Genomic DNA, 20,610 nt, shown 5'->3' on the forward strand with positions numbered 1-20,610 from the left:
GTTCTAGGTGACAACTAGTTAAGTGTACAAAAGGGAGTACATACCTAACTTTGCCAGAATAAAACATAATGAAATCTTCAGCAGCTGAAGATGCTCTCTCATGAGATCGAAACTAGTACTGTGATATAATGTATTTTTAATGTAAATACATACACTTGTAACTATAAAAGTATTGATTAGGTAGAAACTCCCAACCATATAATAGTGACTGTTGTACTATCAATATGGGCATGAAAATAACAACATACAATACCTGGAAGTTATCAAGTGAATTTTTGAAGTTGGAAGTTTCTCATACCTAATTCATTTAATCTGTAGCCAGTTCACTTTCTTCCCCCCTGTCTGTAGTCCTTAGTATCAGTTGTTCTTGAACAAGATTTGAAAACATTTGAATCTTCTTGACTTGAAATGGCCATTGGCCCTCACAGTTCGGATGAATTTGAACAAGTCTCAGGGTACCATGATTAGGATTTCAGCTATAATTTTTTGCCCTTCCAACGCGAGCATGAACTGCAATGTGGTGGCTCTTGCTGACAAATAATGAGAAAATTCAGGCCATGTTAATACTTCTATTCCATTCCCCATATGTATCAGAGTATGTTTCGACACGAGTCAATCACTGGTAGGCTTGCAATTTTTTTGTATTTTTTAACACAAGAGGCAATTTCCTGTATATCCAATTGCCTCATGGCACATGTAATGGAGAGTTGTGCCTCCGTCTAGGGTACATTCCTGGATAGTGAGGTTGTATGCTGAAAAGTGTCCTTTGTACAAAGACATGTTGGCCATCAGTAACGGGGTGTGCAAGACTTGCTGCATGTGAAAGATTAAGACCCTCATGGCTGGGTTTTCTTTTGTCTTCCTTTTACAATTATCTTTTAATTTGTAGGCTAAACCTGCCTTTTCCTTTTCTTGATTATGTTCTATGGTCAACAGGATTTTTCCATTCGGATCACTACTTTGCTTGATTTTCACTCAGTAAGGCTGCATGTTTTGCATCTATCAACATGCGCTTGCTTAAACGAGTAACCTGTTGACTTGAATACCTTTCAAATTAAGTCATATGAGCCAGCATTTTGATTTTCCAATTTGTATTCATTACACAGCATTCTTATGTTTAGATGGCTCCTTAGGTACTTATACGGAGTCCCTTCGTGAACAGTGACTTTCATACTTGGGGTACTTCTGTATGTGCTCCAACAGAGCCTTTTTATCCTTTTTACAGGCTCATGTTGACCTATTTTACCTTTATGAGAAGCAACCGACACAGAAGGTTTCAACTTTTCCACTAAATAACCTACTCTGAATTCGTTACTCCATAACCTGACTGAAACACTAGACAATCTTGATAATCCCATCTGATTTCAAAGAATATTCAGCAGTGATTTGCTTGTGGTGAGTGATCTCTGTTTCGTCATGGCTTTCTTTGTCACTTTTTTTTAGATTGTTACACCTCAGGCCAAAATTTAATTGTTCCACTTTTGAGCATTTATAAATAATTTCATGAAAAGTCCTTCAATGTTGTTCATTCAGTTCTTCAAAGCAAGCATTACATCAACAGCTACCAGCCATCTGGAATACTTTCTCTGGAACAACTTTGCCCTCTGCAGCGTAGAATACGCTAGTTGGGAATCTTTCATTACCTGTTAAGTCAGAGATATCGGAATTCTCCATTGTTAGGCTGCTGTGAAAAGATGCCAAAGCCCAATATGTACAACTTACAGGTTCTGCCACTAATCAATTTCAAAGTAATGAAAGTAATGAACCTGTTGGAATCTTTATATTGGGAAGGGCATATTCTAGGCATACCAGAATCATATTGAATTTTGCCATCATAATTTTCTTCCCAAAATCTACCATGCTGGCATTAAAACTGAAAATTATATGAGGATTGGGGCAAAGGTCATGGCAACTATATTTTTCTTGTAGATATGTGAACAGATCACAAATGTATATACGTCGTGTGGAAGTTCTGCAGGCATAGTGTGTATGCAGAACAACAGATGGCTCTGTGATAGCTGGTAGTAGCGCAGCGAGGGCTGTGAAATCAGTCAGTTGGTGAGTGTCGTGCGAGATGGATGTAACCCGTGTTGAGCAGCACGCTTACATCAAAATAGCCGTTCTCCGAGGGAGAAATGCGATGGAATGTCACAGTGAATTAGTGGAAGCCCTTGGGAATAATGCCCTACCATACCGTACAGTAGCATGGTGGGTAGGAAAGTTTCAGCAAGGACGTGTGTCAACCAGTGATGAGCAACGTTCGGGACGATGTGTCAGTGTGCGGACCGACGTGGCACGTGCCGTCATCGAGCAGCTCCTGGATGAAGACAAACGATGGACGCTACTGGAGTTACAAAGGGCAAATGGCATCAAGAAATGCACCGTCCACAGGATATTTCGTAATGAGTTGCAAATGCGCAAAATTGCATCGCGGTGGGTACCGCATGCACTGACGGAAGTTCAAAGGTGGGTGCGCTATGCAATATGCTCCGACCACCTTGCACGCTAGCAACAGGACGGCAATCAATCTTGTCACAAATAATCGCCATTGATGAATTTTGGGCCAGGGCATATGAACCAGAACTGAAACAGTCCGTGGAGTGGCGACATGCTGGATCACCAAGGAGGCAGAATGTCCGTCAGAATCCTTTCTCAGTCAAATTGATGGCGATTGTCGTGTATGATGTCAGGGGTGTCATTGTTTGCCACTTTGTTCCATATGGCAGAACAGTGACCGCACAGTACTACAGGGACTTCCTTGTGACAGGTACGACATGGCGTTCGGGAGAAACGTCCGGATCTTGTGGATAGTGCAATAATCCTGCACGACAATGCAAAATCTCATAAAGCAGAGTGTGTACGGCAGCTACTGCGACGTTGGGGATGGGAAGAATGGGAGCACCCACCGTACTCTCCCGACATTTCTCGCCCTGTGACTTTGATCTCATTCGAAAGATTAAGGAACCACTTCGTGGTAGGCGGTTTGCAACACAAGAGGACATTGCTAATGCTGTGCGCCAACAGGTGAGCTGATTCACACATGGTGCGGCAAATGCTGAGGCAGATGGTATTCAGCGCCTCCCACATCATTGGCAGCGTGTGGTGTCAGTAGCGGGGGACTACTTTGAGGGTCTCCACACGTGTGAATCAAGTCATTCCATTACGTAGCAAAAGCATAGATTAATATATTGTATCAAGCGCCCGTGCGATTATGCAAAGCGCAATGCTATTTGTATCAAATAACTAGCTGATGTAGCCGTGGTTCGCTACGGAATTCTCAGAAAGACTGTCCTTACAGTTTTCCCAATTGAAGTCAACAGCTGAAATAGGTCATTACGACGACGTCAGTATGAATGTTGTGATTAAAGCAATGCTGTCGTTTGAAATATTCAATAAAATGAAAAACAGCACATTTTCTCACTTTTAACGAAAAGTACTACGGAATCGATCTAAGAGTTCGAAGATCCAGAGCTAGAATGACCAGGCCACAAACAATCGCGAACACTCCTGTATAAGTTAAGTGTGCACACTGCTCATTCCAATCACTGCCTCAGAGTAGGGATCGAATAGCTGGAATACTATGATGATCCAGTGTGTTACGTACCAGTAGTATCAGAGAATTCATGAACCAGAGGAATGGAATACTAAAGAATAGAGATCTCTAACTCCCCAGCTACATCCCGCTAATATTCAGGCAAGCTGTTATACTCGATATGCACTTACGCAGCAGTAATCCCAACTATCGGAGATAAATGGCAGCAGAATACACAAAGCACATCACAACAAACAATGGTCAATGTAATGTTATTGTTGATCAATTTTATGAGCATGCAAGACTTCGCATTTAGTTTTCTTCCGACTTTGTGATATTAGAGCATCTAATGTAAAGTGAGTCGTCCTTTCTTTCATGACTTCCTCTTGTATTATTATTCAAGTGATCATTCCTTCATGACTTTTTTCTCATTCTTCACAATTTAATCACCATCACCACCAATATTATTATAGTCAGCACAGTAAAACTGAATAAGATATAAATAATCGGAAATTGTATTCTCTCTAACATTTGTTATGTAGTACTTTTTGATATGACCAATAAGACAGGTAATTAAAAATTAAATTTTTGACACCTTCCCCGAAACTACCATTTCGAACAGGGTGAATAAAATTCCTTATTCCCCGACTTTACATACCAATTTTCATTAAATTCCGTTAACCCATTTTCTCGTACCTCGGTGGTGATATGGACATGGCAACAAAAATCCAATTTTTTTTTTTTTTCCTTACAAGTTGCTTTACGTTGCACCGACAGAGATAGGTTTTATGGTGACAATGGAACAGGAAAAGTCTAGGAGTGGGAAGAAAGGGGCCGTGGCCTTAATTAAGTTTCAGCCCCAGCATTTGCCTGGTGTGAAAATGGTAAACCACGGAAAACCATCTTCAGGGCTGCCGACAGTGGGGTTCGAACCCACTATCTCCCGAATACTGTATACTGTCCGCACTTAAGCGACTGCAGCTATCAAGCTCTGTTAAAAATACAAATTCACGAATGTCTGTTATCATAGCCGGTACGGTAAAAATGTATAAGACATAAATGATAAGAAATTTAATAATATATAACTTTAGTTATGAAGTATTTATTGATAGGGCCAATTCTTCTTTTGCTACTGCTTTTTCCCCACACCTGTGGGGTCACGAGTGCGAACTGAGTCGCACATGAAGATTTGGTCCTGTTTTACGGCCGGATGCCCTTCCTGACGCCAACCCTATACAGAGGGTAGAATGGTATGATGAGAAGTGTGTTGGGACGGACAAATACACCCAGTCCCCGAGCCAGAATAATTAATCAGAAGTGATTACAATCTCCGACCGGCCGGGAATCGAACCCGGGACCCTCTGAACCGAAGGCCAGTACGCTGACCATTCAGCCAACGAGTCGGACTTATCGATAGGGCCAATAATAACAAATATTTGAGAATTAAATTTTAGGTCTTCCCCTAAACTACCATTTCACTCAGCGTCAATAAAATTATTTATGACCTAGATGTAGCAACTCATTCCCCGACTTCGTATACCCTTTGTCATTAATTTCTCTGCAGCCGTTTTCTCGTGATGAGCGTACATACATACAGACAGAAATTCCGGAAAATTAAAACGTGCATTTCCCCTTGTTACTGTGGTCACGACCGGTAGAGAAATATCATTCTTTTTAAATTCTGAACAATGTACAGACAAAACTTTTATTTATATTGAGATGAAATAAAATTAGTCAGAATTGTCTCCAAATGGCTCCTAAAATCTCCAGAAAAGCTACTAGTCATTATCATTGAAATGTCACTAGCGACTAGTCTCTAGAATAGAGTAGACTGATGTGAACTGTGAACGAACACGAGCATAGCACACGAGAACAAGATCTTGACAATTGATATTCGCGTCGCGATATACAGGTTTCAATAAACATCGCACATTCGCGCACATTTCACGCATCAATAAACGTCAATATTTCGTTTGAAAGCGGCCAATGAGCGAAGGACTTCCGGCCACTGCCATAAAAAAAAAAAAGCTGAAATGGCGGGATTTGAAAACAAATGTTTGAAGTTCACCAAAAAGTAAGCTAAAATCGGGAGAAATCATTGAATAATCGGGAGGCGGGAAAAACTGTCGAAAATCGGGAGTCTCCCGCCTAAATCGGGAAAGTTGGCAGGTATGCACATGTCTAAGAACTGCCTGCGTGATGTTGAGATACTCATGTGGCCAGCAAGATTACCAGATCTGTCCCCCAACAGAACGTGTGGGACCAGCTCGGATGACAACTCTATCCGAACCAGTATCCAGGATATCAAGGACCAGTTACAACAGCTGTGGACTAGCTTGCCTTAGGAGAGGACACAATGGCTTTATGACACATTTCTCAACCAAAGGGAGTGCAGTATCAAGTGGGATCTCACTGCCAAGTTCTTTGTAAATTGAGCTTGATTTTGTAATCACTGAAATAACATCACATACCCTCTGAACACGTGAAGTTTCATTTAGTATCGTTTTTTTTTTTTTTTTTTTCCTAGTTGCTTTATGTCGCACCAAAACAGATAAGTCTTATTGTGACGATCATTTAGCTTCCCCCTCCCCTTTTTGGGTGCTTCAATTATTTTGTCAGGAAGTGTATAAATATAAGACAACGTTTGTAAAAACAACATGGAGACTACAATTTGATAGTCACATAAATAACTAGGCATACATTATGACAATATAACCAATTCTTTCCCCCTTGAGAACAGATTTAATCTGGGTACTATTAAGGACGTAATAATCCAGAGATTATTTCTTTATATATATATTCAATGAGTACAATAGCTGTACTTTGACATTTTTGTGAGCTTGATTACAAAAACAGACCTGTAAATTCTGAGTAACTTAATTCAAAATAATCAGCATACACAAATAATTTACTTATCTTTGCTTTGTATCTGTTCGGTATTTGACTGTCACTTCTCTTTGCTTATCATGCATCACAAATAATCTTATACATACAGCAGCTCACTGTGTTTAGGAGAGGGTATGTTAGAACACTTCAATCTTGCAGAATCACAACACACAACAATTTCAGTATATCGTACATTAAAAAATCAGCAGTTCGATGTGAAGTCATTTATCAATAGCAAAATTTCATGCTATTATGCCATCAATCTGCTTTGGGCTTGTACTTTGCACGAAGGCCACTATTAAGCCCTTCTTTATTGCGAGCAACTTCAATGGCATAAAACTGTATTCTTGTCACCAATATACTATTGGATGCAGAATATTCTCCACTATGGTCTAATCGTAGTAGTGTACCAAAGTTATAATCTTCTATAACACCATTGAACTTTTCACAGAAATGCCTCCATTTCTGAAACAAAGAGAAGATAATATTAACAATAAAAATAGTAAAACTAATCATTCAGCAGACAAGTTTAATACAAATGTTCATGAGCTTTCAACAGTCATTTCTCATAAAATATCACAGAATCCAATTTTCCTACCTTCACTATTTTAGCATATCTGTATTTTTTTTTAAACTATCCTTTATTATTTATTAGAACTGTCACCACCACAAAACAGTGATACTAAGAACAAGCAATGTTGCTTCATAAACTGATATGTAGTACTAGTATCTTTCTTTGTAGTGTTTCACTACATACAATGTGTACATATAATCGCAAGAAAGCCAGTGTCGTAAGCCAGGCAAAATAAGTTTTAGATACAGTCCAAAAACAACAACACTGTTCATAGAATTTTACTTTTCATAAATAATACACCCAAACCTTCCAACTGCGTTCATACAATAAATTCTGGATGAAAAAAACAAAAACCACACCAACGAGCCATTGCATTATGACCACCTCGACCCAGATACAATTAGTGCGCCTGGAGTGGGGAGAGTAACACATGATATGCTGGTAACATGGTATATAGGGGTATTCAGCTAAGTTGTCTACCTCAAATAACTCGTGAACTCCTGAAGATATCGAAATTCTGTTTTAACTTTCGGTAACGGTACCAAGGGGGTCATAATCATACTTGCATTACATTTTTCATGGCATTGATATCTTCCGAGATAATGGTACTTTGTTTTTTTTTATGGAACTACACTTTTTTTCTACACATAGCCTTAAATCTACACGTTACAAATTCAGCATCGTGATTATTTTGAAAACTGGACAAGTACTTCTTGAGAAACTGCAATGTGTAAAAACGTGCTTCATTTGTCAGCTGAGGACTACCCCGTTCGATTTGCGCTACGTATGAAACATGAGCTAGCTGTTGACGTACAGAGCTGCTTCATCTTCATCTAACAGATAGGTTTTCTCTCTAATGTGCTTATAGATCCACTGATAAAATATATGATTTAACTCCTTCAGTATTGGCGTAGGTTACAGGCAATATGTAATGGACTTCATTTTTTTCCTTACTGACAATGAGCAGTGACAAACAGAGGAAGGGAGGTCCACCTATTCAATACCATTCAATTAAACACCAAATATCTTTATTAGATATAAGGGATTAGTTTGGACGCTGTAAACTGGGTCATCTTAAGCTTTAATTACCACTTAGAAAAACATATAGAATCTTATACAACACAATCACCAATATTCCACTCAAATATACAATATGAAACTTACTGACAAATAGTGTTCATTAGCACTTATGTGTTATGGTTAAAATATAGTTATTTATACTTATGTCCTTAGTTGTACGAATAACTTGTCTTCTTTGGAAATGTAATCTTAAGGTAAAACTATATGAATACATAATCACAATTAATAGAGATAAATAAGTTAACATAACACATTAAAATCTTCTTCCAGTAATGTATTGCAATGTCTGTTGATATGGTAATATTTTCATCATGGTGTTGATATATGCTATATAACCTCTAAGTGGTGGGCATGTATCTGCAATAATTATATTAACCCTCTTAGTGCCAGGCCTGAAGAACATACTCATGTAAAAAATGCCAAGCATATTTAATCCCATTTACTTACTTATTCTAAAATATTCGTAGGAATTGAACTGTTGGTCAGCATACTGAAATTTGCTCTGATTCTAACCAATGTATTGGTACACGTCCTACTAGGGATGGGAACAATATATCGGTTTTTACAAAATACTAATATTTTCCTTTCGATTTATCGATATATTAACACCGAAATTTTGATTTAATTTATCGCTTAATAAATCAGTTTTTCCACAAATGTATTGTTTTTCTTTGAATTATTATTATCGTTAAGAACATCCGCACTGGAGAACTCCGATAATTCTGTAAGAGATGGTGCTAGTGAAGGTGGAATTGCAACCTGGAAATATCCAATCCAATCAATACCGTGCTCTGAGCCTCTGATAAGCTGGGCTAGAATTCGAACAGTGGAATATGCTGCCCCTAGGGACGTTCCGATATACTAAAATATTGATATTTCATTCAAAATCAATACTTAATTAAAGTAGAGACATGCCGATATCATAACAAAATACTGATATCTCTCGATATCAAATTATATTTTTTCCAAAATACAAGGATTTGAAATTATATTGAAGTTCTATAAAACTATGATCATGGCAGTTCCAAGAAGAGCAAGATAATTAAGAGAATAAAATATGATAAAAATATTTTGTATAAAATCACGATAAAAAATTTGTTGTTTCTTCAATGAATGTGACATGTTCAGAGCATTGTTACACTCTGACTGTGCTGCCTCCGTTGATCAGTGGTAGAGTGTCCGATGTCTGCAGGGCGTAAAAAAAGTCCATGCGACACCCACTCCATGTCGTATGATATCTGCATGTAAGAAATCTCTAGTGACATATTTAATGTTTTCCGACAAAATTAATTAAAAGTCAGCTATAGACGCCCAAGAGCAATTCGGTTTACTCTGCCATCTAGAAGGCTAGAGTAAAACGGAATGTTGAAATTAACAAGCAGACAGCCAGATGGCTTCAAATAAAAATGTCTGCACGCGGTAGCTGAGGCAATACAATAATTATTATTATTACTATATCACCAACACATAAGCAATACAGTACTAGATAACCAATAAAAGAACAATGAAACACTATGTTTTTATTTGAACTTCCTACAATAATAGGCTGCCTAAATCTGACAAAGTATATCATAACACTTAATTTTTTTTTTTTTAGAAGTTGCTTTACATTACAAGTAATGAAAATCCTTGCGAATCCATATTGAAAGTAATCTTATGATGAATGTAAGAAATTTATCTCTCTTCCACCTATTCAACACAACACCACAGACTCAAAGTTTATGCGTAGATCCTCCTTTCTTTCTCTTTCATTTTTTCAACCTAATTAATTATGGATTTCTCCTTCCTTTCAGAGCTTGTATACATTGGACAGCTTAACATTAAAAAACTTACAGAAGAGTTTGACAGCCCCTTTCAACTAGTAAACTAACATCTGAACACTCTAACAGAAGCACACCATCAACATAGAATACTGTTCAACCAAAGAAGATAATCAATGACATTTCAACAGCCTCATTAAGTTGTTCTCTAATAAACTGTTCAACATAGGTGCTCAAGTAGAACTACGACATAAATATAACGTCTTTCTGGGCTAGTTACAAACTTTAAAAAAAATCAGAACTTATTCGCTACTTTTGAATAAGACTATATCAAGTACACATGCCAAGGTCTAATATTACAAAAAATGGCACGGTGTTGGAATGCATTTCCTTATTATTTTGTATATAATCATTTGTATTGTTCTATACTCACTTGCATCATTTTGTAATAATATTTTTAAACTTTCATTCATATTCAACATTGACCATGGCTCAAAGCCATCAATATTGTTAATTTTCACTTGTACCTACAGTAAATCAAGTTACTCATATGAGGACAGCTTTTTTAAGTGAAGTATTTTAATGTATTCAATTTTGTAGTAGATTTTAGATCAATCTGGTACCTGATATGGCTTGGAAGTTTTTTAACCCTCTTAGAGCCAGGAGCCGATCTGATCGGCCGCTCACTAGCAGCTGGAAGAGGCCAGAGCTCCGCCTGCACTCTACTACTGTAAAGTGCCAGGCCGTTTTTAGTAGAATTACGTGCATTTTAACATTCGTGTATGTCTACCGCTGTATGTCAAATACCGGAAAGAAATTTTCTACACGTCGACTACATAAAATAAACTGATTTAGAGTGATATAAAGAATTAAAAAGTATTATTGTTGATATTATGATTGTCGATAACGTTTACTTTTAGGAAGAGAAAAACATTTTCGCACTTTCTCTCTCAATATCTACTTCGAAAATATCATCTACGATACAAAAGAATATACGTGATAATGTAGAATTTATTTCTAAATATAATTCTATAAAATAATTCTTTGAACGGGAAAAATAAAAAAATAAAAAATTAAAATCCAAACGTAAGTCACTAATGAAAATAAGACAATTTTACTCACCGATAAAATTCATGTATATATCGATGTATGGCAAACACTTAAGATAAATTTTATATGTGTGGACTAGATTGTATAAAATAGTTCCGAGTTATTAAAAAGTAAAAAATAATATTTGAGATTATATTTTTTATTTTATCGGAAATCCCTTTTTCTAGTTTTCTGTTCCAGTATCTATTTTAAAAAAACATTTTACAATACAATACAATATGCATAATTAAAACATCTATGGCACTAAAGCCCTGATGGGCCTTGGTCTACTAAGCGACCGCTGCTCACTCCGAGGACCTGCAGTTTACGAGGTGACGCATGGTCAGCGAGACAAATTCTCTCGTTCATTATTCATGGTTTTCTAGACCAATGACTTAGGGTCACTTAGTTTGACTGGACCTCGAACCAAAACTCAGTCCCAGGTAAAAATCTTTCACCTGTCCGGGAATCGAACCCATGACCTCTGAGTGAGAGGCAGGCACACTACATCTGACCCGCGGGGACCGGCATTTACGTAATGATAGAGAATTAATTTATGAACAGAATAATTGTTCTGAATGAGAAAAAGAAAAAGAAAAATATGCAAATACAAATTTATTATGTCACTAGTAAAAAGAAAGAAAATGACAAAATTAATTTACTCACCAAAAATTTTTGAGAAGAAGACTCGTCACCGCTATATAACGTTGTTCAAAGTTTGAGACCACAGTTGAAGCACTTAGAATTAAACAAACGCCTCTTCTTTAGCTGTGGTGATCCCGGGGGCGTGTCTGGTATAATTTCATCACTACTCTCTGAACTAAATTCACTATCGCTATCCGATAAATCATCCGCATTCACTTCGCATTGTTCCAAATATTCCATTAATTTATCGTCATCAATACCTGCTGAAAATATATCACGTGAACCACTTGTCATTCTGCTGTCAAGAATCCACTCACTGCAAGGAGCAATCTTGTATTAACCGGTTAGCGGTATTTCTAAACACAGGAAACAACTCTTATGAAAGCTAGAACACCCTCTTAGAAATTCCAAACCACGGTCAAGCACACAATAACTTGTAGCCCCTTTACTACAGGTTGTCACAAAAGTATGCACGTCACTACAGGCGATGACAACATTATGTATATCATAGCATTTCCAGCCGGCCGATGTAATCGGCTCTAGCAACTTCCGACCGGATATTTAAAGGCCGATCTCATTGGCTCTGGCAATTTAAAGAGCGAGTGCTCGCAGTAACGCCTGGCTCCAAGAGAGTTAATGTATTTAATTTTGTAGTAGATTTTAGATCAATTTTAACCAGGTACCTGATATGGTTTGAGGTAATGATACAGCTGATAATGCCCCATAGGAAAGGGCGAAACATGTACTAATTCTTATTTTAATGAGGATTTAACTCTAACTTTAACATACTGAATTGTACTGAATAGGTGGAAGAGAAATAAATTTCTTACATTTATCATAAGTTGCTTTATGTCGCACTGACACAGATAGGTCTTATGGCGACGATGGGATAGGTAAGGGCTAGGAGTTGGAAGGAAGCGTCCATGGCCTTAAGGTACGGCCCCAGCATTTGCCTTGAGTAAAAATGGGAAACCACGGAAAACCATATTCAGGGCTGCCGACAATGGGGTTCGAACCCACTATCTCCCAAATACTGTACTACATGTTTAACCATGGCGAGCTTCTGTGTGCAGTACAATGAAGATGATTTCTAACAATTTGGATGGAGCTTTTAATAGCCAAGAATGCCCAAACTTTTGAAAAACTCAGAATGCATATACAAATATTCTATGGATGATTAAACCGTGAATTCCAGTAGCAAGATAAACTCAACCAAACAGACGTGTGCGCAGGCAGAATAAAACAAACTCAATGTAAACATGGCCAGTCGCCCAATATGGTGGCCATTTTGTCACATATCGATATATGCATTCAGGTCTGATGATATTGTCGTCCTGGCTTATCTTTATCATTACCGATATATCAATATCGTTTGAATATACCAATATATTATGTGCAATATATATCGATTATCAAAAATAGGGTTTCAATATATAGCAATATCAATATATCGGTATTTAAAAGATTTCCTTCATCCCAACGTCGTACAGTTAATATAAAAATCCTAAACTTAAAAATGAATATGTAAATATGCATTTTTATAGGCTGCTACAATCAAGAAAATAATAAAATCCTAATTCTGCAAGCATTTTCTGAAAAGTATTTTTGAAATTTGAATAAAAGTTATACGACATTACACACAACACCTAATATTCACTACAAAGACAGAAAACAACAAACAAATCAATTAGCTTCTAAAAAATATATTTTTTGGCACATGTGCATTTCTTTGATTTTCTCATGAAAAGAGTGAATTTTTCTTCTTGTTAATAATCAAATTTATTTTGAAATCTCACTTATATCTAAATCACAATATATGAAACTACAAAATATTACTCTCCTACTCTACTGTTTCAGAACTGTGCATAAATTAAATACAATGTATAAAATAATTTGAATAACAAAAACTGTCATAGTTTGATTCCCAGATATGGTAATTAATTTTTACAAAACATTATACATTTGATCACATACTGAAAATTATAACATTCTTGGAAACACAACTCTTTGTCAATATTTCAATGTATATAACCCCTTAACCCCATGTTTATCTCAAACAGATGTGCTTCGGAAAACATGGACCATGCAGACCTTTTTCACATTTTGTGCAAATGGTGCGGGATCGCTTTCATATTCAAGGCCTTTGCTGGCCTTGCTACATACACAGCATTCTCTTTCCTTGTTATCTTACAATAATTTTAAGCCCCCTAATTCCGCCCCCCCCCCCCAATCGGACAACACTGATATTGCTTTCTTTAAAAATAATTCACTTATTCCCTATTGTCTTATCAACTATATCTGCTGTAAAATCAAACCTCGTCAGTATCTTCCCATCTGTTTTCATTTTATACTGTACACAACTATTCTGTAACATCTGCCCAAACACATTGAAACACACCTCCTTCCAGTCCTTCAAGGTTCTTTGCTCATCCAAGTATGTATAGAGCAGGGTCAGCCAACTGCGAGTACGTGTGACATCAGGTAACACGTCACACACTCTGCTCGGGCAGCGAAACGAAGTACTTCGTACTGTAACTGAGAAGTGAAGACTAGAGGGGTGAGGGGAAATGCAACTTCATTCGTAGAGGGAGGCCCAATGGCTGCAGGTAGTACAATGCGGTATGTGTAGTACATATTTCTCTCCACCTAATGTATTGTAACGTAACTTTGTTATGAATTAATATAAAAGTTATAAAGCAACTTTATTTCTACATATACAAACTAAACTAACTTTTTCCGGTGAATCTTCGGAACTGATATTGAACACAAAATTGCTGTGTTTTACAATATCACCCACTGTAAAAAATAGTGCTAATAGTAACAAACAGCACAGTTTTACAACAAAAATAGAACAGAGAGTAATCTGTAAACTCGAAACATACGTTTTATCTCATGTTATCGATACTCAGTTGCCACTCGTGGGTTTCTTTCATTTTTGTAGTCTTGTTTCGTTTATTAGTTTTGCAATATTTGGAGTTAATGTTTGAGGAAACACTAAGTTTAAGAGCACTCTTCAAATCGTGATCTGACAACTGGCTTCAATATTTTGGTTTTGTTGATTTAAAATAGAAAAGATTCATTCACAGGCATATGCGGAATCTAATATACTCAACATTCCCGCTGCAAACCTATGCAATCGGGGAAACCTTTCTTTTTAATATTATGAGCCCAACTACTCCAGAATTGCGCCCTACCATAGAAGGTGCACCATCTGTTGCTATTGAAACTAGTTTGTTCCATGGCAAAGAAGCATTTTCAACAACACTTACAATGCAGTTGAGAATGTCGATGCTTTTCGTGGTATTCTTCATAGGCACTAAATCCAGTATTTCCTCCCAAATTGTTAAGTTTTTGTCAACCCCTCGTATGAAAACGGCTAGCTGGGCTGTGTCAGAAATATCTGCCATCATCATCATAATCATCATCTGTTTACCCTCCAGGTTCGGTTTTTCCCTCGGACTTAGCGAGGGATCCCACCTCTACCGCCTCAAGGGCGGTGTCCTGGAGCTTCAGACTCTTGGTCGGGGGATACAACTGGGGAGTATGACCAGTACCTCGCCCAGGCGGCCTCACCTGCTATACTGAACAGGGGCCTTGGTGGGGGATGGGAAGATTGGAAGGGATAGGCAAGGAAGAGGGAAGGAAGCGGCCGTGGCCTTAAGTTAAGTACCATCCCGGCATTCGCCTGGAGGAGAAGTGGGAAACCACTTCCAGGATGGCTGAGGTGGGAATCGACACCACCTCTACTCAGTTGACCTCCCGAGGCTGAGTGGACCCCGTTCCAGCCCTCGTACCACTTTTCAAATTTCGTGGCAGAGCCGGGAATCGAACCCGGGCCTCCGGGGGTGGCAGCTAATCATGCTAACCACTACACCACAGAGGAGGACAGAAATATCTGTGCCCTTGTCAATTGCTAAGGAGTATGCCCGGAAGCTTTTTGTCAGTTCTGATAATTGTAGGTGGACATCATCAGATAGGTCTTGAATTTTTGTCGACACTGTGTGCACGGACAAGCTGGTAGCTTCGAACTCTTGAATGATATTTAGACAAAACTCCTCATCTGCTAGAATTAAACATTCCTTTACGAATTCACCACCACTGAACGGTTTAAGTTTCTTTGTAATTAAATATGAAATTTTATAACTCATTCGAACAGCTGACTCACTGATCGAATGTTCGACATGGTTATTTATTTTACCTTTTAGTTCTGTAATTACACATACCCTTTCCTCGCCTTGATACTGATCATAATCTGCTGCATGATACAAACTTTTAACAACGCCATTTTCAGTTGTAGATAACGTTGATCTAGACCTACAGTTAGAGTTATTAGATTTACAGTGTGATAGAGAACTAAGAGATAAATTTTTAAATAAGAAGGATTTGTGTGGCTTTTTGTGAAAAGTGTCTATAAAAGCCGTAGCCACCAGCATGTATGGCACTTCATGTGTTTACTACAAAGCGAGGCTGTCTCTTCGTCTCCAGTCTACGACAGCGGCTCCCCACCTTCTGCGCTCTTACGTCACATGGTCTCTCCAAAGTCACACTGTCTCTCTTACATCACATGCCAGCCAGTTGGCCGAGCCTGGTATAGAGCATCATGTCACTGCTGTCAATACCCCCCCCCCCAACATAACTATTGTATTGAAGAATCATATCAGGTTTTATCACTTTTTTCTTCTTCCCTTTTCCACATATTTACTATCTTTAGCTTCTGAATTAGTTGACAAAAGGAGTATAGGTTTACTTTGTGACTTCTCTTCCCTGAATGTCAGCAAACGCAATTCATTACATCTAAAATGTTTGGCCTCACCCACACCATATTTCTTGTGTATATCTTTAGGCATATACTTCCTATTCCTTCTCACAGTCCTTGTAATGAAGGTCCCAACTTTATACAAATCTATGGCAAGCAGTATACTGGTAAAAAATATTATCAACGAATACATGGTACCCCCTGTTCAGTAATTTCACTTTGGCTAACAATGTTTTCACTACAAGATACCCAAATCCATGCTGCTTCATGACAGCTCTGTCTGAAGTGTCTTTGACCCCTCTATAAACATAAAATGCAAGACAATAGTTGACTACACTACCACAGAGCATACATAACTTGATACCCCAATGAAGATGGTGTTTATTTGGCAGGTGCTGCATTAGTGATGTGTGGCTCTTCGTTCCGACAAGACTTTAATTGATGTTGATGTTCAGGTGAGGAATGAAATGATACTGGACACCCAGTTGGCACGATCAACTACACGATCAAACTTGGCAGATGGGCTATAATCAGGCTGACCAGGTGTTGGATGAATAGTATTGTCAGAGGTGAACGAACTTCAAATTTGAAATCAGTTTTGGGAAAACATTGTTCTGAACCAGGGTACGGTGTGGTACAAACACTGTGACCAATATGACGCTATTGTTGGTCATTTTAACATTCCCATATTCAAAATACAAACAATAAAAGCCCTCATTTCTGGCAATGTCACATTTTTCCAAGTCTCTTTTACCAGTAATTGTAAGAAAGTTACGGCAAACATTATGTTGAAATACTCTATATGTTTGGAATTTCGTGACGGCAAATGTTTCAGTCCTGGCATTTCTAATATATCACTGGGGACGGAGGTTGAACATCTCCCTCTGACACACTATTCCATAATAATCTGTTCATAATCTGATTTGAATCATCATTCACTACATGATTCGTATTATCAGTGTTATCACTAGGAGGCGGATTTCTATGACAAGTCATATTTTTTTCCTTAACATTATATCTTTAGTCTTGTATTTTCAACACGTTTCCAAGCATGATAAACAAAATTAAACAGGTTTTATTGGGCATATAAATGCATATTTAGACTTTCTTAAATTTTATGGCATATTTTTAACAAAATATCACTGTAACAGCATATTTTGGTAATTTTCATTTGAATTTCGTTTTATAAAAATCAGAATAAGCTCTAGAAATTATGTTTCAGGATAGACTGGAATATACTACTGAAGAACCATTCTAAAGTTGTTTATGGAATGTTTCTAACAGGTAGGAGCTATTGTTTGCTAGCTGGGTCAATTCCTGGAAACCGGGCTATTGTTTACACGGAAGAAGAGGTAATTCTGCAGTTATTTGTCATTGTTCTTATCTCTCTCTATTTCTAGTTGCTTTAAGTCGCACCGACACAGATAGGTCTTATGGCGACGATGGGACAGGAAAGAGCTAGGAGTGGGAAGGAAGCGGCCGTGGCCTTAATTAAGGTACAGCCCCAGCATTTGCCTGGTGTGAAAACGGGAAACCACGGAAAACCATTTTCAGGGCTGCCGACAGTGGGGTTCGAACCTACTATCTCCCGAATACTGGATACTGGCTGCACTTAAGCGACTGCAGCTATCGAGCTCGGTCTCTCTGTATTTCGCCCTTCCGTCTTCCACCTTCAACACACTGGATGACCTTGGTCATTAGGGAGCTTCACTCATTCAGATCCTTTCAATATGCCTAAAATGAAAGTCTCAATTTGTGGGAAGTTGCAAAGTTTTGTTTGCGAGTTCAGTGAAAACATATTCAGTACGTATGGAGTGATATTCTGTAAACTGTGTGAGGTAAAAGTTACTGCCGAAAAACGCTTCTCTGTGCAACAACACTGTAATACTGTAAAACGTAAGAATTGTGTAACTAGATATTCTCCACTCGAAAATAGGCAAAGTCTGCTATTCGAAATCCCGACATCAAGTTCACACTGTTCACAATTTTCACAAGATCTCTGCAAGATGATGGTTTCGTCTAATTTCCCTTTAAAGAAACTTAACAGCTGAAGCTTCAGAAAGTTTCTTGAAAAATATACAAAGCATCCTGTTCCCAACGAATCTACTCTCAGGAAGGCCTATCTGACCCCTTGTTATGAAGAGATGATGGATATAATAAGGCGTGGCATGGGAGACAGTAAGATATGGGTATCAATAGACGAGACCACGGATGTGGATGGAAGATATGTAGCAAATGTGATCGTTGGCACGCTGACGGAAGACCAGCCTGGAGATACGTTCCTCCTGACATGTGAAGTACTAGAGAAGACAAACCATTCCACCATTGCAGTTCTCTTCGACAATTCAATGAATCTGTTGTGGCCAAACGGGGCAAAGAGAGAGCACATTTTTCTATTTGTAACTGACGCTGCTCCGTATATGATGAAGGCAGCCAAGGGATTTAAAATGATATACCCGAAAATGATACATGTGACATGACTTGCACATGCCTTGCATAGGGCAGCTGAAGAAATCTATATATATAAAATAAGAGTTTTGTCTGTACATTGCTCAGAATTTGAAAAGAATGGTATTTCTGTATCAATCATGTCCACAGTAACAAGAAAATGCAGTTTTTACTTTTCCGTAATTTCTGTCTGTCTGTCTGTCTGTATGTATGTATGTATGTACACGCATCACGAGGAAACAGCTGAAGAGAATTTAATAAAAATCGGTATGTAAAGTCGGGGGGCAAGCCGCTACAATCTAGGCTATAAATCATTTTATTCACGCTGAGTGAAATGGTAGTTTAGGGGAAGGCCTAAACTTCAATTCTCAAATATTTATATTATTAGTGATCATATCGATAAATACTACATAACTAAAGTTATATATAATTAAATTTCTGATCATTTACGTCTTAAGCATTTTTACCGTACCGGCTATGATAACACAGATATTCATGAATTTGGATTTGTGTTGCTAAGTCCATATCAATGCCGAGCCCCGACAAAATGGGTAAACATAATTTAATGAAAATCGGTACATAGAGTCGGGGAATAAGAAACTACAGTTTAAGCTATAAACAATGTTATTCACCCTGGGTGAAATGGTAGTTTAGGGGAAGGCACCTAAAACTTAATTTTTAAATACCTGTGTTCTTTGTTCTATGGAAAAGTACTACATAACAAAAGTTATAGAGAATACAATTTCTGATCATTTATGTTTTATTCAGATTTACCGTACCGACTATGATAAGAGCGGTATTTCAGAACTGGAAGACAATTAATAATGTGAAGGCCTACAATATCGAAAGCGTGTAACATTGATCAACAATAACATTACACTGACCGTTGTTTGTTGTAATGTTCTTTGCCTCTTATGCTGACATTCAACTCCGATAGATGGGATTACTGCTGCGTACCGAGTATAACACCCTAACTGAATATTGGCGGGAAATAGCTGAGGAGTTAGGTAAATTTCTTTTTTAGCATGCCATTCTTCTGGTTCATACATTTTCTGATACTGCTGGTACGTAACACACTGGTTCATCATAGTATGCCAGCTATTCGATACCTACTCTGACGCGCTGTTCTGAATGAGCAGTGTGCGCACTTAAGTCAGAGGCTCAGTTAGTAGTAGTAGGAACTGGTCTAGAATTATAATTTAGGCCTATTCCAAATTATGGTACCACAATTCACTAAATAACTCGAAATTCAACCCTGAAATGAGCCGTTTCTTAAGAAAAGCTTCTTCCTCTTCACTTTTATTAAATCTACATTAATTTTATTCCAAATTAGCAGCAAAGATGTGGTTTCTTCTCTGGCTTGGAGGAAAAATTGCCTCACGTCAGATAGTTCCTTCCCTCGCCAGTGTAGTGAATTGAGATTTTACGACTCATTGGGTACTCCCAGGAAACTGATAAGTAAACGGGCATAGTTTTTGCCCCGGGACTATCCACTATTCGAATCCCCCCGCCGAAAAAAAGACGCAGATTGTTCACGGATCACGGATGTCTGCGTTTTGGTCATTCCAGCTCTGTAGTTTTGGACTGTCAGTTCGGCAGCATAGTACTGTTCGTTAAAAGTGAGAAAATGTGTGGTTTTTCATTTGATCGAGTATTTCATATGAAAGCATTGCTTTGAATCGAGCCATTCCTACTGACGTCGTTGTAATGACCGATGTTCATTTCAGTTGGGAAAACCACTGAGTCTTTCTGAGAATCTATAAAGGCAGGCAAAGAGTGAGTGTCTGCCATTATAATGAAAACTCCCCAACCTGATTGTGACTGACGGTAGGCAAGCTGG

General features: G+C 38.0%; 1 protein-coding gene across 2 annotated transcripts in view; it reads right to left on the reverse strand.

The window, feature by feature from the left end:
* Positions 1-6,312: 6,312 nt before the first annotated feature.
* LOC136862858 (protein PBDC1) overlaps positions 6,313-20,610 on the reverse strand; it is an 83,075-nt gene continuing 68,777 nt past the window's right edge. For both annotated transcript variants that reach the window (XM_067139121.2, XM_067139119.2), the window contains one exon: positions 6,313-6,883. In XM_067139121.2, coding sequence (XP_066995222.1) covers positions 6,677-6,883 — 207 coding nt within the window. In that variant the 3' untranslated portion in view covers positions 6,313-6,676. The remainder of the gene's footprint in view (positions 6,884-20,610) is intronic.

The sequence above is a fragment of the Anabrus simplex genome, chromosome 2 (genome assembly GCF_040414725.1).
Source record: "Anabrus simplex isolate iqAnaSimp1 chromosome 2, ASM4041472v1, whole genome shotgun sequence".
Lineage (NCBI taxonomy): Eukaryota > Metazoa > Arthropoda > Insecta > Orthoptera > Tettigoniidae > Anabrus > Anabrus simplex.